Source organism: Ranitomeya imitator, chromosome 5, assembly GCF_032444005.1.
Source record: "Ranitomeya imitator isolate aRanImi1 chromosome 5, aRanImi1.pri, whole genome shotgun sequence".
Classification (NCBI taxonomy): domain Eukaryota; kingdom Metazoa; phylum Chordata; class Amphibia; order Anura; family Dendrobatidae; genus Ranitomeya; species Ranitomeya imitator.
Genome location: NC_091286.1, coordinates 341,019,514 through 341,039,362, shown reverse-complemented (window position 1 = coordinate 341,039,362; position 19,849 = coordinate 341,019,514). Strand labels below are relative to the sequence as shown.

Sequence of the window (19,849 nt, the reverse complement as noted above, 5' to 3'; positions counted from 1 at the left end):
CGCTTGGAATTCTGGGATCCGGACACATCTGGACGGTACAGGATGTAAAGACATTACAAGGTAAGTATATATTAAGATTTACACCTATAAATATGTAAAGGTGGATGTGATATTGACTATTTTAGTGTCATTTCTTTGGTATGACGTAAGCATAAAACGCTAACTAACTACTTTTAGGCAGATGAAAAGGATTTTAGCATAAACGTTAATAAGAAATGGAAATGAAAACATTTAATTGGAAGGAACTAAACAATTCCGGGAAATTGAAGACACATGGAAAGCCTAGACAGACTCCATGATTTCACTATGTGTTCAACTTGGCAAGCTCACTTGGACTTGTCATAGATTTTACCCTGGCTACTAGGAAAACTATTGGCCATTACCGGTTGCTTCTTCAGTAACCGTGTATTCACTATACTGCTTCTAAATAATCTATGGGCCCAATTAACCATTTTTCATTGTATTTTTTTAACGTTTTGTGTAATTTACAGATTTTATTTTTGCACCGAATTCATAAAAAATATGCATGTGGTTTATGCTTTTTATTTTTTTCTTTAAGTTGTTCTGTTACTTTTTATATCAAAAAATGTGTGCATGCCCTCACCCTATCCAGGTCATACAGATGAGAATTTGAGGGATCCTTTTGTACTTGTGGTTTGAAGTCTGTATATCTTCTTTGACACTCTGCCTAGCCCCTCCACTAATTACTGCCACTTGATAGGTTGGTATTTGACCTTCATATTGTTATATTTTGGTATGGATGCTGACCAGTCGTCTCTGGGTGGTATATTCCTTATGTCTCTTCCAGTTACTTTAAGACATTTTATGATTTTGTTATATGTCCTTTTAACTACAGAGTATGTCCCATCTGCTTGTCTATCTTAGGCTCATTATTTTAATATGTAATTTATGGCATTCATCAATGAAAACCTTATTTGATATCATTAATATTGACTAATGTAGTTTGGGATGCCATAACCTACACATACAGACTTCATAAGTTCCTTCTGTATATAATATACTAATGCATATACATGCCTTTTATTTTGTATTGATACTTTTCTCATCTAATCCTGGATGTGTGGGGTCTCATTGTCATTTCTTCTTTTTTTAATGAAAGTAAACATTCTTTAATGGTTCATATTGATTAAATAATAAAATATACTAATTTTAATGTAAACCAGGGATTCAAGCTTCAGGAGGCTAATTTGCATATTCCAGGTGCCTTCTGGGAGAAGCGAAGTCTCCCTAAGCTAGAAGATCGTTGGGTACAGCCGGGACCAGCTGCTTCGAAAGCATCACCAAACCGCGCGCCGTACGGCGCGCGAATTTTTGCCTGTAGGACATTATTGCAAGAGAGCTTGGCTGAGTAGATTACACAAGAAGGAAAACACACAGCAAGTCAGCAGGATCTAGGAGCAACATGGCAGATGTGACAACCTACATGGTGAGCTGCAGCATGTGCTACATGTTCACAGATCGACCAGAAGAAGAATCCAATTTCACCTGTCAGAAGTGTAGACTAGTGGCCCTTTTAGAAGAAAAGGTGCGGGGTCTGGAAGAAAGAATAGCAACTTTGAAACTCATCAAAGAGAATGAAGACTTTCTAGACAGAACAGAAGCATCTCTACTGGTCACAGAAGGTGAAAAAAGTGTCAGAGAACCTCCAAAAGCAGATGAGTGGAAGCATGTGACCAAAAGAAGCAAGAAGACCATGGAGAAATCACCAACCACACAACTGAAGAACCGATATCAAATCTTTGTAGAGGATGAAGATGGCACACCTAAGAATGAAGCAATACCAGCAAGCAAAAAAGAAAAGGGCACACAGCAACAAGTGACAGCAAAAAGTACAGCCAAGAAGCAACGAAGAGTGGTGGTGGTGGGAGACTCACTACTGAGAGGCACAGAAGCAGCCATCTGCAGACCGGACATAACTGCAAGAGAAGTATGCTGCCTTCCAGGTGCGATGATCAAGGATGTGACCGATAGGATACCAAAGCTCTTCAGCTCCAAGGACGTCCACCCATTTCTTCTGATACATGTTGGCACCAATGACACGGCAAGGAAGGACCTACCGACAATCTGCAAGGACTTTGAAGAGTTGGGGAAGAAAGTAAAGGAACTGGATGCACAGGTAGTTTTTTCTTCTATCCTTCCAGTAGACGGGCATGGCACCAGGAGATGGAACAGGATCCTTGATGCAAACAACTGGCTAAGACGATGGTGCAGACAACAAGGATTTGGATTCCTGGACCACGGTGTGAATTACTGGTATGATGGACTCCTCGCCAGAGACGGACTACACCTCAACAAACCTGGGAAACACACATTCGCCAGAAGACTCGCTACACTCATCAGGAGGGTGTTAAACTAGAAGAAGAGGGGACGGGAAGAAAAACATTAGACTCGAACAAAGACGACCCAGGAAAACATACTCTGAAGGGAGGTAAGAACATTTCTAAAACAATGCACAGTGAGGAGATTGGAACAAAACAAAATCCTCTAAACTGCATGCTCGCAAACGCCAGAAGCCTGACAAACAAGATGGAAGAACTAGAAGCAGAAATATCTACAGGTAACTTTGACATAGTGGGAATAACCGAGACATGGTTAGATGAAAGCTATGACTGGGCAGTTAACTTACAGGGTTATAGTCTGTTTAGAAAGGATCGTAAAAATCGGAGAGGAGGAGGGTTTGTCTCTATGTAAAGTCTTGTCTAAAGTCCACTTTAAGGGAGGATATTAGCGAAGGGAATGAGGATGTCGAGTCCATATGGGTTGAAATTCATGGAGGGAAAAATGGTAACAAAATTCTCATTGGGGTCTGTTACAAACCCCCAAATATAACAGAAAGCATGGAAAGTCTACTTCTAAAGCAGATAGATGAAGCTGCAACCCATAATGAGGTCCTGGTTATGGGGGACTTTAACTACCCGGATATTAACTGGGAAACAGAAACCTGTGAAACCCATAAAGGCAACAGGTTTCTGCTAATAACCAAGAAAAATTATCTTTCACAATTGGTGCAGAATCCAACCAGAGGAGCAGCACTTTTAGACCTAATACTATCTAATAGACCTGACAGAATAACAAATCTGCAGGTGGTCGGGCATTTAGGAAATAGCGACCACAATATTGTGCAGTTTCACCTGTCTTTCACTAGGGGGACTTGTCAGGGAGTCACAAAAACATTGAACTTTAGGAAGGCAAAGTTTGAACAGCTTAGAGATGCCCTTAATCTGGTAGACTGGGACAATATCCTCAGAAATAAGAATACAGATAATAAATGGGAAATGTTTAAGAACATCCTAAATAGGCAGTGTAAGCGGTTTATACCTTGTGGGAATAAAAGGACTAGAAATAGGAAAAACCCAATGTGGCTAAACAAAGAAGTAAGACAGGCAATTAACAGTAAAAAGAAAGCATTTGCACTACTAAAGCAGGATGGCACCATTGAAGCTCTAAAAAACTATAGGGAGAAAAATACTTTATCTAAAAAACTAATTAAAGCTGCCAAAAAGGAAACAGAGAAGCACATTGCTAAGGAGAGTAAAACTAATCCCAAAGTGTTCTTCAACTATATCAATAGTAAAAGAATAAAAACTGAAAATGTAGGCCCCTTAAAAAATAGTGAGGAAAGAATGGTTGTAGATGACGAGGAAAAAGCTAACATATTAAACACCTTCTTCTCCACGGTATTCACGGTGGAAAATGAAATGCTAGGTGAAATCCCAAGAAACAATGAAAACCCTATATTAAGGGTCACCAATCTAACCCAAGAAGAGGTGCGAAACCGGCTAAAAAAGATTAAAATAGATAAATCTCCGGGTCCGGATGGCATACACCCACGAGTACTAAGAGAACTAAGTAATGTAATAGATAAACCATTATTTCTTATTTTTAGTGACTCTATAGCGACAGGGTCTGTTCCGCAGGACTGGCGCATAGCAAATGTGGTGCCAATATTCAAAAAGGGCTCTAAAAGTGAACCTGGAAATTATAGGCCAGTAAGTCTAACCTCTATTGTTGGTAAAATATTTGAAGGGTTTCTGAGGGATGTTATTCTGGATTATCTCAATGAGAATAACTGTTTAACTCCATATCAGCATGGGTTTATGAGAAATCGCTCCTGTCAAACCAATCTAATCAGTTTTTATGAAGAGGTAAGCTATAGGCTGGACCACGGTGAGTCATTGGACGTGGTATATCTCGATTTTTCCAAAGCGTTTGATACCGTGCCGCACAAGAGGTTGGTACACAAAATGAGAATGCTTGGTCTGGGGGAAAATGTGTGTAAATGGGTTAGTAACTGGCTTAGTGATAGAAAGCAGAGGGTGGTTATAAATGGTATAGTCTCTAACTGGGTCGCTGTGACCAGTGGGGTACCGCAGGGGTCAGTATTGGGACCTGTTCTCTTCAACATATTCATTAATGATCTGGTAGAAGGTTTACACAGTAAAATATCGATATTTGCAGATGATACAAAACTATGTAAAGCAGTTAATACAAGAGAAGATAGTATTCTGCTACAGATGGATCTGGATAAGTTGGAAACTTGGGCTGAAAGGTGGCAGATGAGGTTTAACAATGATAAATGTAAGGTTATACACATGGGAAGAGGGAATCAATATCACCATTACACACTGAACGGGAAACCACTGGGTAAATCTGACAGGGAGAAGGACTTGGGGATCGTAGTTAATGATAAACTTACCTGGAGCAGCCAGTGCCAGGCAGCAGCTGCCAAGGCAAACAGGATCATGGGGTGCATTAAAAGAGGTCTGGATACACATGATGAGAGCATTATACTGCCTCTGTACAAATCCCTAGTTAGACCGCACATGGAGTACTGTGTCCAGTTTTGGGCACCGGTGCTCAGGAAGGATATAATGGAACTAGAGAGAGTACAAAGGAGGGCAACAAAATTAATAAAGGGGATGGGAGAACTACAATACCCAGATAGATTAGCGAAATTAGGATTATTTAGTCTAGAAAAAAGACGACTGAGGGGCGATCTAATAACCATGTATAAGTATATAAGGGGACAATACAAATATCTCGCTGAGGATCTGTTTATACCAAGGAAGGTGACGGGCACAAGGGGGCATTCTTTGCGTCTGGAGGAGAGAAGGTTTTTCCACCAACATAGAAGAGGATTCTTTACTGTTAGGGCAGTGAGAATCTGGAATTGCTTGCCTGAGGAGGTGGTGATGGCGAACTCAGTCGAGGGGTTCAAGAGAGGCCTGGATGTCTTCCTGGAGCAGAACAATATTGTATCATACAATTATTAGGTTCTGTAGAAGGACGTAGATCTGGGTATTTATTATGATGGAATATAGGCTGAACTGGATGGACAAATGTCTTTTTTCGGCCTTACTAACTATGTTACTATGTTACTATGTTACTATGTTACAGTAGCTGCATTAGCTTCCTTTCTTTTTTGGTCTCCTGTCAGTTGGAAGTGCTACGTAAATAGACCGTTGTCTTTTTCTTGGATTTTTTTAATGTTAAAATTGTAAAAATTTGGACAAAAATTTCAGACGTACTGAAAAACAAATGCAAAAAAAGTTGCTTTAAAAAGAATGATGAACATGGCACAAAGTAAAAAAAAAGTACAAAGCACAAAAAAATTTACAAAAACAGATGCAAATATAATAATGAATCAGGTTCAATATGTTTTTTGAAATATTTTTAGAAATACTGAAACACCCCACCCAGATACACTGTAATGATTGATTACAAACAATTACAAATATCCAAGAAGTATCGTTTCTCCTTGCGGAGATCGACATGCTAAGCATGCCAAGATGAGGAGACTTAAAGCCGCAATGCTGCTCTGGGTAATATGCTACTTATGCAAATTGTCTCTTCACAGAGGAAGAGAACTAGAACTCTCTTCCTCTCTGAAGAGACAATTTGCATAAGAAACAATTACAAAGAAACATAGCTGCTTCATTACAAAAACAGCAACACTCCTATCTGTGTTTACACCAGAAAAGTGGCCTAAAAGTGTTGAAAAATCCCAAACGTCATGTGTAACGAGAAGTTGTTCAAAAATGTTGTGACTTTTGGAGCTTTCACCCCAGTTTGAATCAGCTCTGTCGAAATGGTCAGAGCTGAAGAAAAGCTGGCGGCGGAACCACACTGCCCAACAAACTCATTAAATTTGCTGGTGTTTTGTATACCAGAATGGTATTTCTGGCATGGCGCACAAAGGACTCTTAATGAATTTGGCTTTTTCAACTCCAATAAGACTGACATGAGCTTGCATGACACCAGTCTTGATGAATGGGCCCATATATGTCTCTGATTTCTAATAGCGCTGAACAACTTGTAGGTTTTGTACAGTCTTATAATACGGTGCCGAGCATGAGCCCTACGTGTAATTTAACATCTAATCTATGGGGGAACAGTGTATTTTTGCTCCCCAGCATAATACTGAAAATAGACATAACTGCAACCTCATGGATTCCAGTGAAACTAACAGATTTTCCACCTAACATCCATGATTTAAACTTATGGTCCCCTAAAGATATGGCAGATAGATCTATGGCCACTGTCCGGCTCCAGCACCCATGTGTTCCTGCAAGCACTGCCCTCTCTACAATTACACCCCTTATTTGTTATTTTAGCGTCTAGATTTGTTAATATTGTACAAAATGAATAGAAAATCTTTGAAGACAGTTGGCCATCAAATTATACCCAGATAACAATGTTGTGTCCCCTAGTTGTCAATATGCAGCAACATGCCTAACATCACACTTTATTAGATGCAGCATGACCTGAGAGTTGTGTTAGCCAGGTCTCCTCAACATTCATAAGCTATGGGGCTTCCATGCTTGCCCCCGCATTCCCACAGCTGACCATCGGCTTTCTACCTATTACCATGCAATCAGTGGCAGGAGATGATGCAGCTCTTGAATACAGAGGACACCTGAATGTGTCACATCATTGAGAGTTCTCTTCAGCTTGTGCTGCATCTTATATATATTACTTTGATTTTTTTTCTCATTATGCCATTTACCGATCGGATTAATTCTTACTTTTCACCTGTTTCAATTGTCTCCTTAGGTGACTATGTTTAGCAGAAATGATCATCTGCTATGAACGACGGCCACAGCGTGTTATGAACACTTGTTTTCATAAAAGCATACAGCAAAAAAACATTTGTAAGTCTGCTCAAAATCTGATATTAAATAGAATGTGTCCAAAGCCATGACAATCAATTCAATTCACTATAAGACTTCTTCAACAGCAAATAAAATGACCCCGTTTGTCTGTAGTAAGCAATCACATTGCAACTTGGATTTCCAATTTAGAAAAAAATAGCGAACCAGTGCCAGAAAATACTGTAATATGGCTGCCAAGCTCTTTGGACATCTTACCCTTTAAGTCCAATATAGTATATGTAGAAAAATAATTAGCACTCTTAATAATATGAAAAAAAGTGATGGACTTTTTATTAGCCCATGCGGCAATGTTTCAGTTCCATAACAGAACCTTTCTCTGTTATCGAAACGGTTATGGAACCGAAACGTTGCTACACGGGCTAATAAAAAGTCCACCACTTTTTTCACATTATCAAGATTGCTGCTTTATATATATTTACAGTGGGGAAAATAAGTATTTGATACACTGCCGATTTTGCAAGCTCTCCCACCTACAAAGAATGGAAAGGTCTGTAATTTTTATCGGAGGTACACTTCAACTGTGAGAGACAGAATCTAAAAATAAAAAGCAGAAAATCACATTGTATGAATATTAAATTGAAAAGGATTAACCAGCTCACCCCAGCTAGGCATCCCAGGAGGCACGGATCTGCAAGGATCCACTTGTAGAAATGAAGAGAGGAAATGATCCAGCTTCCAAGCTTGCAAAAAATTATTGGATTAAAAAATATTAATAGATTCCATCATGAGTGTAGACACAGCTACACATTTCGAACCTGCATTGTGTTCTTTAGCAAAGCTAAACCAGCTCCTCTCTTCATTTCTACAAATGACTTTTAGATAATTGAATTGCATTTAATTGCTTGAAATAAGTATTAAATCACCTACCAACCAGCAAGAATTCTATTAGTTTTCTTTAAGAAAACACTGTCAATCTTCCTCAGACTCGGAATCCATTCAAGATTTCACCTCGTGGGGTAAGGATGATTCTGAGAAATGTCAGGAATCGGCTATGAACTACATGGGAGGACCTGGTCAATGATTTGAAGAGAGCTGGGACCAAAGTCTCAAACATTACCATTGGTAACATACTACGCCGTCATGGATTAAAATTCTGCAGAAAACTCAAGGTTACCCTGCTCAGGCCAGCACATGACCAGGCCCGTTTCAAGTTTGCCAATAACAATCTGGATGATCCAGACGAGGCTTGGGAGAAGGTCAAGTGGTCAGATGAGACCAAAATAGAACTTTTTGGTTTCAACTCCACTTACAGTGTTTGTAGGAAAGAAGGATGAGTACAACCCCAAGAACACCATCCCAACTATGAGGCATGGTGGGGGAAACATGATACTTTGGGGGTGCTTTTCTGCAAAGGGAAAAGGATGACTGCACTGTATTGAAGGGAGGATGGATGGAGTTATGCATCGCGAGATTTTAGCCAACAACCTCCTTTCCTCAGTAAAAGCATTGAAGATTGGTAGTGGATGCGACTTCTAGCATGACAATGACCCAAAACACACAGCCAGGGCAACTAAAAATCAATTCAAGGTCCTGAAGTGGCCTAGCCAGTCTCCAGACCTGAACCTAATAGAAAATTTTTATAGCAAGGTGAAACTAAATGTTGCCCAGTGACAGTCCTAAAACCTGAAAGATCTGTAGATCTGTATGGAGGAGTGGGCCAAAATCCCTGCTGCAGTTTATGCAAGCTTGGTCAAGAACTGCAGGAAATGTCTGACCTCTGGAATTGCGAACAAAGGTTTATGTACCAAATATTAAGTTATGTTTTTCTATTGTATCAAACACTTATTTCATGCAATAAAATGCAAATGAATTATGTAAAAATCATACAATGTGATTTTCTGGATTTTTTTAAGATTCTGTCTCTCACAGGTGAAGTGTACCTATGATAGAAATGACAGACCTCTTCATTCTTTGTAGGTGGGAAAAGTTGCAAAATTGGCAGCGTGTCAAATACTTATTTTCACAACCCTATATATATATGTGTTAGAGATTGGCAAGCCACTTTGTGGAACACCGGTCCACTGTCCAGATCAGTGTTCTCTGGCTGTGGCCAGGAACTGTGCAATTTTCCTGACCTTCTGAGACCACAGGGTTGGGTCATCACCTGTGCACTGCACAGCGCACATATGATCCAATGCCAGGCTGGCGAAACCAACGCTGCACCAATGAAGCCTAGGTCGGGAAATTTAAACAGCTCTTGTCCACATCCAGAGAACACTGACATGGACCGTGGTTGTGCTCAGCCATAACCACACAACCACACACACATATACTGTATATATTAGTGCAACTTTCATACTGCTCTTATCTATGACTCTGATTTTATCTAGTAAGTCAAGTCTGTCGCTTGGATAGTCTATAGGACTTTTTTCGCTCTTATCTAAATAGACGTATAAATATATACCGGTATATTCAGAAACCTACCACAATATAATCCCATATTAGAATGTTAGCCGCCATAAATGTTGCTGTACTTATACAAATTCCCCATTATAGAAACAGATAATAATTTCAAGAGCCAGCATAAAATTACAATGCCTTGTCCCAGATTGTAAACAGAGACACATTAGTTCTCTTGTTGGCAAATTTAGTAAATACATCTTGGAATCATTTGCACAGTTATAAAAATAAGCCCAGAGAGCATTTAAACACATAGTTATATTTTCCTAAACTCTTTTATGGAATCTCGTAATTTCTTACCATGCAGAATATAAATAATTCACCAAATATGGGAAACAAAGCTATTTTATCCTGAGCAATGGTTAGCCGTTATCAATGTTTAAACGTTGAACATTTGTATGATGAAGAGAAGCGTTATCCATATGTGGCTCATTGGCATGGTAACACCATTATCTAGCTCTCTCTATGTGGATTGTCCATCATGACTATAATCGTAAAATACATAGACATCTCTTCATGATAAACAGCAGAGAAGCAACAAACTCATTTCTCGGGGCTCATACTCACATGGCCTTGGTCATCCAGCTCATTATTGGTGAGCTTTAATTTATCAAAACTAATGACTTGTCTCATCCATGTCTCTCCGGATGCTGGCGAATCTGGATGGATATAAACCCGTGGAGGAACTGGAGAGTCTGCATTGCCCGCAACCATCCATTTGGAACTGTGGTAAACATAGCTGAAGAAATATGTAAGAAAATGAATTTTGTCAATGATGTTATTCTTTACAGAATAATGAGCTTAAGGGGATAATCATATTAGCAAATTCTTCCAATTAGAATTGTAGTATAGTTTTTCTGATTCGCTGTGTCTCTTTCCTCATGTGCAGGCATTGCAGGACCTTAGGTATCCATGGTTACAACCACTGCTAAAGTGACAATTGGTAACCATGGATACCAAAAGTCATGCAATGCCTGCACATGAGGAATAATACATAGCGAATCAGAAAAACTATACTATATTTCTAATTGGAGGCATTTGCTATTATTATTATTATTACTACACCTACTGCTTGTTGGGATAGGATCCTGGAGATGGGAATACCCCTTTAATGATAACAACTTAAAGCAGTCTCTTGGATCAAAAATGGGGAAAATTCTAAACATTGGAAAAAAAATTGCTCCTCTCCCTTGTGCCACAATCTGATAATTATGTGCAAGAGGTCTAAGGCCACATTTATGTTAATATTTTTTTTTAGCTGTGCAAATCTATAAAAAGTTACATGCAGAAGGACTCTTAAAACTAGCGCAATTTTTGAGCCAGTCTTCCTATATGCACACAATTTCACAAATTCACACTTTTTTGCTCAGCAATAGTGATGAGCGAGTGTACTCGTTGCTCGGGTGATCTCCGAGTATTTGTTAGTGTTCGGAGATTTAGTTTTCATCGGCCTCAGCTGAATGATTTACAGCTACTAGCCAGGCTGAGTACATGTGGGGGTTGCCTGGTTGCGGCGATGAAAACTAAATCTCCGAGCTCTAAAAAATACTCGGAGGTCACCCGAGCAACGAGTACACTCGCTCATCACTAGTCAGCAATTGTCCTAGATTTATTGAAAAAAAATGACAATTGAATTCTTTTTATTATTATTGCTCCAGTCACTGACCCCAAAAAATGGTAGGCAAATCCTGCAATAAGTAGTCACTTATGGACACACGTAGGCTGATGTACACTAGCATACTTAGAGATGAGCACACTTCCAAAAAGGAGGCATGAAAGGAGTTTCAGGCTAGGACTGCCTACACAACCTCATGCATTGCATAACATGAAGGTTGTGTGTGGCCTCACGTCACACCTAATATTTGTCACCACCACCTATGTACTTCAACGTGTCTGAAACACAAAATGTTGCTCTAAAATGTTGAGGACAAATCAATGCCAAGTTGTGGAAATGTTTTTAGTTGCAAAATGTATCTGAGAATTGCTGTTGAAAAACTAAAATCGCCTTGTGGTACTACCACTTAGGGACCGCTCAGACGAGTGTGTAATATTGATGTGTGCTGTCCGTTGTTTCAGTCTCAGTGCGATTTGTCAGAAAATCGGATCGCACCTGGACCAGTGATATTCATTCCAGTCCGATTATTTCCTTGGCCAAATCTGAGTCCATAAAAAAATCAGACCATATTCAAATTACAATCTCGGCCTGACAGAATGGAGAAGATGGGGATTTTTCTGTTTTTTTCACTCTGCACATCTAAGAAAACTCTGATCAAACTCTGATCAGCGTGTGATTAGCATAATTGGACCAATCTCGGATGGAGAACATAGAGTTGTTTGACCCTAGTCAGAGTCAGAGTCAGCACACTGCCCAATGTAAATCATCAGGGTCGTTCATAAAGCAATTTTTTCATGAAATCCGAGGGTTCGTATGAAAAAAAAATCACAGCATGCACTATTCTCTTCCGAATCTCAGATAAGACTATGGGTGAGCAAACAAAATATTGGATCCCATACGAATCATCTGTACAGAATCTGATTTTTCCGGGTACATTTTCATGTAAACTGCCTTTGATCAGGTTCATTTTAAATTATTGTATAAAAATGGATGCCACACGGATTTCATATGAACGTAAAATATGGATGAAAATCAGACGATTTTTCAAATGCTCGTCTGACCCCGGCCTTGATGAGAGTCATCAATAGATTCATACTGTTATGTAAATAAAATGTAATACTAAGAACCAAAGCGTAAAATGCCTGAGGTCAATGGAATGTAGATTGCACAACTGATAGGGACCAAAGTAAACTCACATGATGTATTAATCCCATAAAAATTAATGAATTGGATCTGTGAAAGCGCTGATTTTTACAAAACATGTAAAGAAAATGCTGGTGTGAACGCAGCCTGGGGCCTGAGAGTTACTTGGATTTTTTGCCAAACAGAAATGGATTCAAGACTGAGAAATCTTAAGATATTTTCCGCTTTTTTGGTGCATTTAGATCTATAATTATAAATAGTTGCGATCTCATGCTACATACTAATAAATACTAACAGACCTTGTTTGCTCAGTTGCAATTTTCAAATCATGTTACAAACGAGGGACCAAATATAGAACATTTTCTTAGGTTGATATTTTTGTACTCTGGGGATGATTTAGCTCTGAAATTGTTTAAAAAGCAAGTAAATGACAGTATCATATTCCCAGGCATTAAAAAGCACCGGCAGACATGCTGCATAATGGCTGAGAGCTGCAACTATATTTTAGTATATCATTTGGCATAAGGAATGTTATGTATAGACAATAAATGCTACAAGGTACTGTTTAGTTAAATAAAAACTAAATATAATATACAGATGGTACTATAACTTGTGTTATTGCATTCATGTAAAAATATGTAACACTCTATTGTGCTAAGATGAGAAGCATCAAACATTTATACTTTATGTACATTGCCGGAATATTACTCACTGCAGTATGATTCTCCTAGCAATATATCTAACAAGTCATCCATCCATCTATATAATATTTATCTATCTCTAACTCTATCACTCTGTCTATATGATCACAGATCTGCCTCATAACTATGTTTCCTTCTCTCCATCAATCTATCACCTATACTTCAGAAATATTATTTATTTACCAACCAATCTTGTCATGTATCTGCCTATCAGTTATCTATCTATTCATCAATTTACCTATTATCTATCTATTTATCCAACTATTTACCTCTTATCTATTTATACAACCATCTATATACTCATCTATTTACCTATCTATCTATTTATCTATCTATCCATCTATCCATCTATCTATCTATCTATATATATCTATTTATCCAACTACTTACCTAATATCTATCTCTTTATGCAACCATCTATCTATTCATCTGTTTACCTATCTTATCTATTTATCTATCTATATATCTATCTATGTATCCAACTATTTACCTATTATCTGTCTATTTATGCAACCATCTGTCTATTCATCTATTTACCTATCTATTTATCCATCTATTTATCTATCCATCTATCTATCAATCTATTATCTGTCTATCTATTAATGCAACAATTTATCAATCTCATATCTATCTATTTACTTATCTATCTAGTCATCTATTCAAATATCTATATTTCTATTTATCTGTCAATCTATATTTCTATTTATCTTTTTATCCATCTATCTACAGATCTATCTGACTCATATGTATCTTCCTACCTCTAATCCTATTACTCATCTATCTATATCATTATCTATCTATATCATTATCTATCTATTCCTTATGCTTCTCCCTGGCTCTCATTTTATTATATAGCCATTTATCTACCTCATATGGATCATTCTGTAAAAAAAAAACAAAAAAAAAAAAACAGTAAATCATTAAAGTTATATATGTGGTAAAAAACACAACTCGGCTTTAGCAGAAAAAAATCCACATAAGGCCAACAGAGGTGGAGTTGCAGTGTCGTTTTCCGCAGGTATTTCCATAAAATGGAGAACATTATCTGCTGTTTATATTATGTCCCCGCGTGTGTCCCACTGACTCCTCAGATCCAGCAGGGTTCACTCTGCCGCCAAAAACGCAGCACAGACACGCGACCCTCCAATTACCGCAGAGGAAAACAGCAGCAAATTAACGCAGCCTCCTGTCTGCTAGGAAACGCCAGTTCAGTGATGACCGATCTGTTCACTGTATGATCCAGCTGGGGCTCTAAGAAATGTGCACAAGGAGCTGTCAGTAGTGTGCACTGATCGTGCTGGAAAACCGCTCGTATCTGTAGACGAGCGCTCAGCCAGAAGCCGCATCATCCCCAGCGCAGCCCGAGCGTGCGGCGGACAGCAGTGTGAATGGCGGACACTGTGCCCACACATAAGAAGAAGAGTCACAGATGCATTCTTATGTTCTAGAAATCACTGGAACAAAGAAGACCCTCCGAGAGCTAAGGCACAGTGTTACCTCCTTGCCATATATCACACACATACACATACTTAAATATACCTGTTATATATGTGCACACATACAAACATATACATGAATATGTGTGTTTGTATATATATATATACATAGATTTGGATATATATATATACATATATATATGTTTGTATGTGTGCACATATACAGTACATATATATATATATTTATTTATTTAAGTACGTATATATACACATATATATTGTATATGTGCACACATACAAACATATATATATATATATATATATATATATATATATATATATATATATATATATATACAGTAAAACGAATCAGTCCTCCTGAGATACACACACACACACACACACACCCTCATATATATACCATAAAAATCAATGAGTCTCTAAAAGAACTAAGCCCCTGTGAGTTACAATGTTATTACTTCTGCGCCATGTAGCAGTTGTCATAGAGAGAACAGCTGTATAATTACCGATATCTTTTATTGTCCACTGGCACTATGTCCATGACTATATAGTATTGCTGGTGAGGGTCTAGCCCAGAAATCTTCACCCTCATTGCTGGGAACATCCGCCTTTGAAAGAAATATACGGCAATAATACATTTGAAATAATCAAATGAATACATAAATAATCCAACTAATGATGAATGAATAAAATAATGTGAATGATCTGATGTCTCTTGTTTCTTAGTACAGTGAAGGCTAATAATAAGGACAGGAGTGTAGTAGGGTGCTGGATATTCTAGTGTGTTCCTAGGTGTGTGGATGATTTATGAGGACACGGTGTCCAGTGTGAGCCCCCAATGTATGGCAGACCCTGCACAGCACATTGACAGCCAAGAAAGTGTCCTCCTGCTATTTCCCCCCGTGCACCTGTAGAACACAGAGGTTTGGCTGAGACTCCCCTGGACAAACAGAGCATTGTACAGCATTTCCAAGGCTGCTATAGAGGCAGGGAAGTGTGGCCTGGAACATATGGATTTCATCAGATATGTTTGTGCAATATTTAATAAGCTGAGTTCCTTGTATAATATCCAGTTTTCTTGTACATCTGTCTTTGAACCGTGTCTTTTTAGAAGAAGACCCAATTCATGGAGCTGCTCTAATGAGCCCTGCACAGGCTGCTGCTACAAATGGCCAAGAGCTGGAGCAGATCTCCCATCTGCAGTCACTTCATCATCCTGTAAGCTTCAATTTAGGTGCTGGGAGCCCATCCTGCTGTCCTTCTACTATGGAAATCTAGACATGTCAGCTGTCCCTGGTGGGCTCAGCAAAGCTACACAAATCATTGCATTAAAGACTAAACAAAAATGTTTATTGCAACCATGTGTCTTATTAGCATACAATGTTACAAGAGGTAGGTTGCTAATTAAAAAACGGCTTTGGGGCTTATTTTATTCCCCATAATATATATATATATATATATATATATATATATATATATATATATATATATATATATATATTCATATATATTATTAGTATTATATATATACTTATATATATATGTATATATATATATATATGTATATATATATTTAATTCTTATTTATATATACAAATAAAAAAATAAAATAATAAAATGATCTATATATTATTTTATTATTTTTTTCTTATTTATGTCTATGAATAGGAATACATATAACAACTATAACAGCCATTTGGGTGTCGAGTGACATTAGTATAAATTGTCACTGTATAAACTAATTGTATATACAATAGCAGCTACTTGTACAGGTTGGGATTTAAGCACTGGTGTTACTTCTGATTCATGGACAGTGATCACTGCTCTCTAGACCTGATGTTCTAATCTATGCTGGCCTTGTATTACTTTAACAGCAAACTTATTTCCTGACCTAAGTTAGCTTTTTCTGGCACATGTGGTGGTCTCACAGTCCCTCAGTGATATGTACTGTAGAACCCTGGCTTGAGGACTCATAAACCCTCCCATGAACCTGTATGCTGGACTGATAGGACTATATTTCACTTTAATCCTGGGTCTTGTTTACTCTCTCATTACTGGCTGGAGATCATAACTGAGGTTTCCAAGGCAAAGTCCTCTCATCAGCTCCAGGTGAATATCCCATAATGTTTGTGTGAGCAGTTATGGGTTCAGGTCTTGGTGAAGGCTGCAGACTATGTAATGGCAGAGGTGATTTACAGTGTATGGTGTTTATCCAGCAAACACATCATGGTGGAAACATTCAGAGTGAGATGAGAGTGCCAAGCCCTGTCCAGGAGGATGTCACTGGCCTTCTGCAGTTGCTCCATGAAGGAGAACTGTAAACTGGGCTCATCTCACAGCACAATTATCCACAACAAGAAAGAGCAATATTCTATCTATCATCTATCTATCTAATCTATCTGTCAACTATCTATCATCTATCTATCTCATATCTATCTATCTATTATCTATCTATTATCTATCTATCCCATATCTATCTATTATCTATCTATCTATCATCTATCTATTATCTATCTATCCCATATCTATCTATTATCTATCTATCTATCATCTATCTATCTCATATCTATCTATCTATTATCTATCTATTATCTATTTATCCCATATCTATCTATTATCTATCTATCTATCATCTATCTATCTCATATCTATTATCTATCTATCTATCTATCATCTATCTATCATCTATCTATCTCATATCTATCTATCTTATTTATTTTATATCACTGTCTACAGATCTATCCGTTATCTATCTCTTTATTTACAGATATATATATATATATATTTATATATATATATATATATATACCTATCTATGTATACTCTCTCTACAGATTCATCTATCGAAAAAGATAATATTGAAGCAGCACTAGCACAAGTAATCAGCGTGCTAAGCCTGTAATGACGACGTTTCTGTTCAAAGTGAATACCTTTCTGAAGCCGAGGTTTGATAGAGGGTCTCTCATAGAACCAAAACGTCGCCATTATGGGGTATTAAAGAGCAGTATTTTCACCTTTTAAATTGGTGTATTGCCTCCATGTTTACATTCTATCTATCTATCTATCTGCAGAGAATTAGAATGGAGACAGCATGCCACTTAAAAAGTCGAAAGAAAAACTTGTGATTTTAATAGCTCATAAATAGTCAGGTGTAAAACCGTATTAAAGTTCTCAAGAACCGAAACGTCGGCATTATGGACTATTAAAAGAACACGTTTTTCCTTCATTTTTTCAATTGGTGCAGTCTCTATTTTTCTTATATATATAGGAGATTTGGTCTTTAACTTTTGCTGCTTCTAATTTTTTGTTCTATCTATAAATCTATATATTCTATCTATCTATCTATCTATCTATCTATCTATCTATCTATCTATCTATCTATCTATCTATCTATCTCTGTATCTATCTACCGGAGCATGCTGATCTGTTCACAGTGCAAGTACCGATTCTATAGGGAGGAGCAGATATTTGGGAACCTTCCTCACCTCCCGGCCTTGGTGATGATCATCTCCGTCCCGATCTCATGAAAGCGCTTCCATAATTCTGCTCCCTGAAGATCCACACGAATGGCAGAGGAAGATGTCCCCACTGGGGCAGGAGAAGACAGGGGGGTACTACAAGTGCCAGCTGTTGCCTTCATTCCACCATAGCCATCCTCGCCGGGTGCTGCAGGGCCACACATTGCAGGGTCAGGTCAGCCCCATTCACAGTCATCATGCATCAGATACACACAGATATTATGTATGAGAGAAGCATCATTATTGATTGCCCATTTCTACACTGGATCCCCAAATTAAAGGCCCGGAATTAGACTTTTCATCCTTAGAAATAATTCTACATGAATAAAAATAAGTCATTAAAAACAATTCACCCAATAAGGAACAAAATATCATACATTATTTGTAACATGGCCAAAACAAATATGCAAAATAATCATAATACCATGAACAAAAGTCATCACATAGATGTACCCCGCAGAAATAAGAATATGTCATCACCTCAGCGACAACTTTTTTTGTTCTATGTTTTTCTATATATTTTTATATATTTGTGACTTAAACTGGTTGAAGAAGTGAAGCAGAAAATGATACCAGCATCATTTTAGAAATGGTAATGATGTATTTTCAGAATACAGTTATATAGAAAGCTATAGATTTATTCACACTTGGCGACCCTCGGCCTGCAGCCCCCCAGATCCCGGAGATTGCGGCATTCCCATTTAGTTTATGGAGATTTTGTGAGCAATTCCCAGAAGAACGAAATCCTACTATTCTGTCAGGCCGGAGCGCCATGGAGCCCCCTCTATACCAGCTCCAGCCCTCTTATAGCCCCCCAAACCAGGAATCGCACAACGCGAGACCGCCATCATTGTCCACACACTTCTATCAGTGGGTAATAAAGCCCCCAGCATTGTCCTCCTGCCCCCCATGTGCTGCCCAGGACTGGGAGACTCTGCAGGGCTAGCGCCTGACAGTAATGGTGCCATCATGTGCTGGTACGGGGGCTCCGGGCAGAGCACGAGTGTGAACGGCAGCCAATGAGCCCCAGTGTAACCCTCTACATAGCCCACCGTGTAACCCACGGTACAACCCCCGCCGGGATAACCCACGGTGTCACTGCTCATGCAGGCCGCCTATAATGAAGCGCTTCGGTTCCAGCTGACATTGAATTACACGTTACTTTATACTGGATCCTTCAGCTTTATATTGTTGGTACATAATTTGACTAATGACTGACAGCAAATGTCGCACTAATTGCAAATTGAAACATCATTTTGTGCCTTAACCGATATATATATATATATATATATATATATATATATATATATATATATATATATACATACAACACATATATACACACGCACAGACATCTATGTCTATATGTATATATATATGCATATACAATCACAAACATACACACACGTATATATATATATATATACACACACACACACACACTCAAAGACATATACACACACAAATATACATAAACAATCACGCACACATATATGTATATCTATACATACACATATACATACATATACACACAATCACATCTATCTATCTATCTATCTATCTATCTATCTATCTATCTATCTATCTATCTATCTATCTATCTATCTATCTTTCTTTCTTTCTATCTATCTACCCAGCAGGCGTACACATAAACTTATACAGAAACATCGATGTGTCCTATACAAACACTAGTACTTATATATCTATCCATATACCCAGAGAAATATATATGTATATATAGACACATGTATTCTCTAAACTTCTACACATATATATATATATATATATATATACACACACAAACAAACATATACACAAATAT

General features: G+C 38.0%; 1 protein-coding gene across 1 annotated transcript in view; it reads right to left on the bottom strand.

The window, feature by feature from the left end:
* Nucleotides 1-19,849, bottom strand: part of TBX18 (T-box transcription factor 18) — a 61,466-nt gene that overhangs the window by 40,447 nt on the left and 1,170 nt on the right. The window contains exons 2-4 of the mRNA XM_069726420.1: nucleotides 17,995-18,175; nucleotides 15,016-15,117; nucleotides 10,161-10,332 (exon numbers count right to left, since the gene is read on the bottom strand). Of these exons, the coding sequence (XP_069582521.1) occupies nucleotides 10,161-10,332; nucleotides 15,016-15,117; nucleotides 17,995-18,175 (455 nt within the window). The remainder of the gene's footprint in view (nucleotides 1-10,160; nucleotides 10,333-15,015; nucleotides 15,118-17,994; nucleotides 18,176-19,849) is intronic.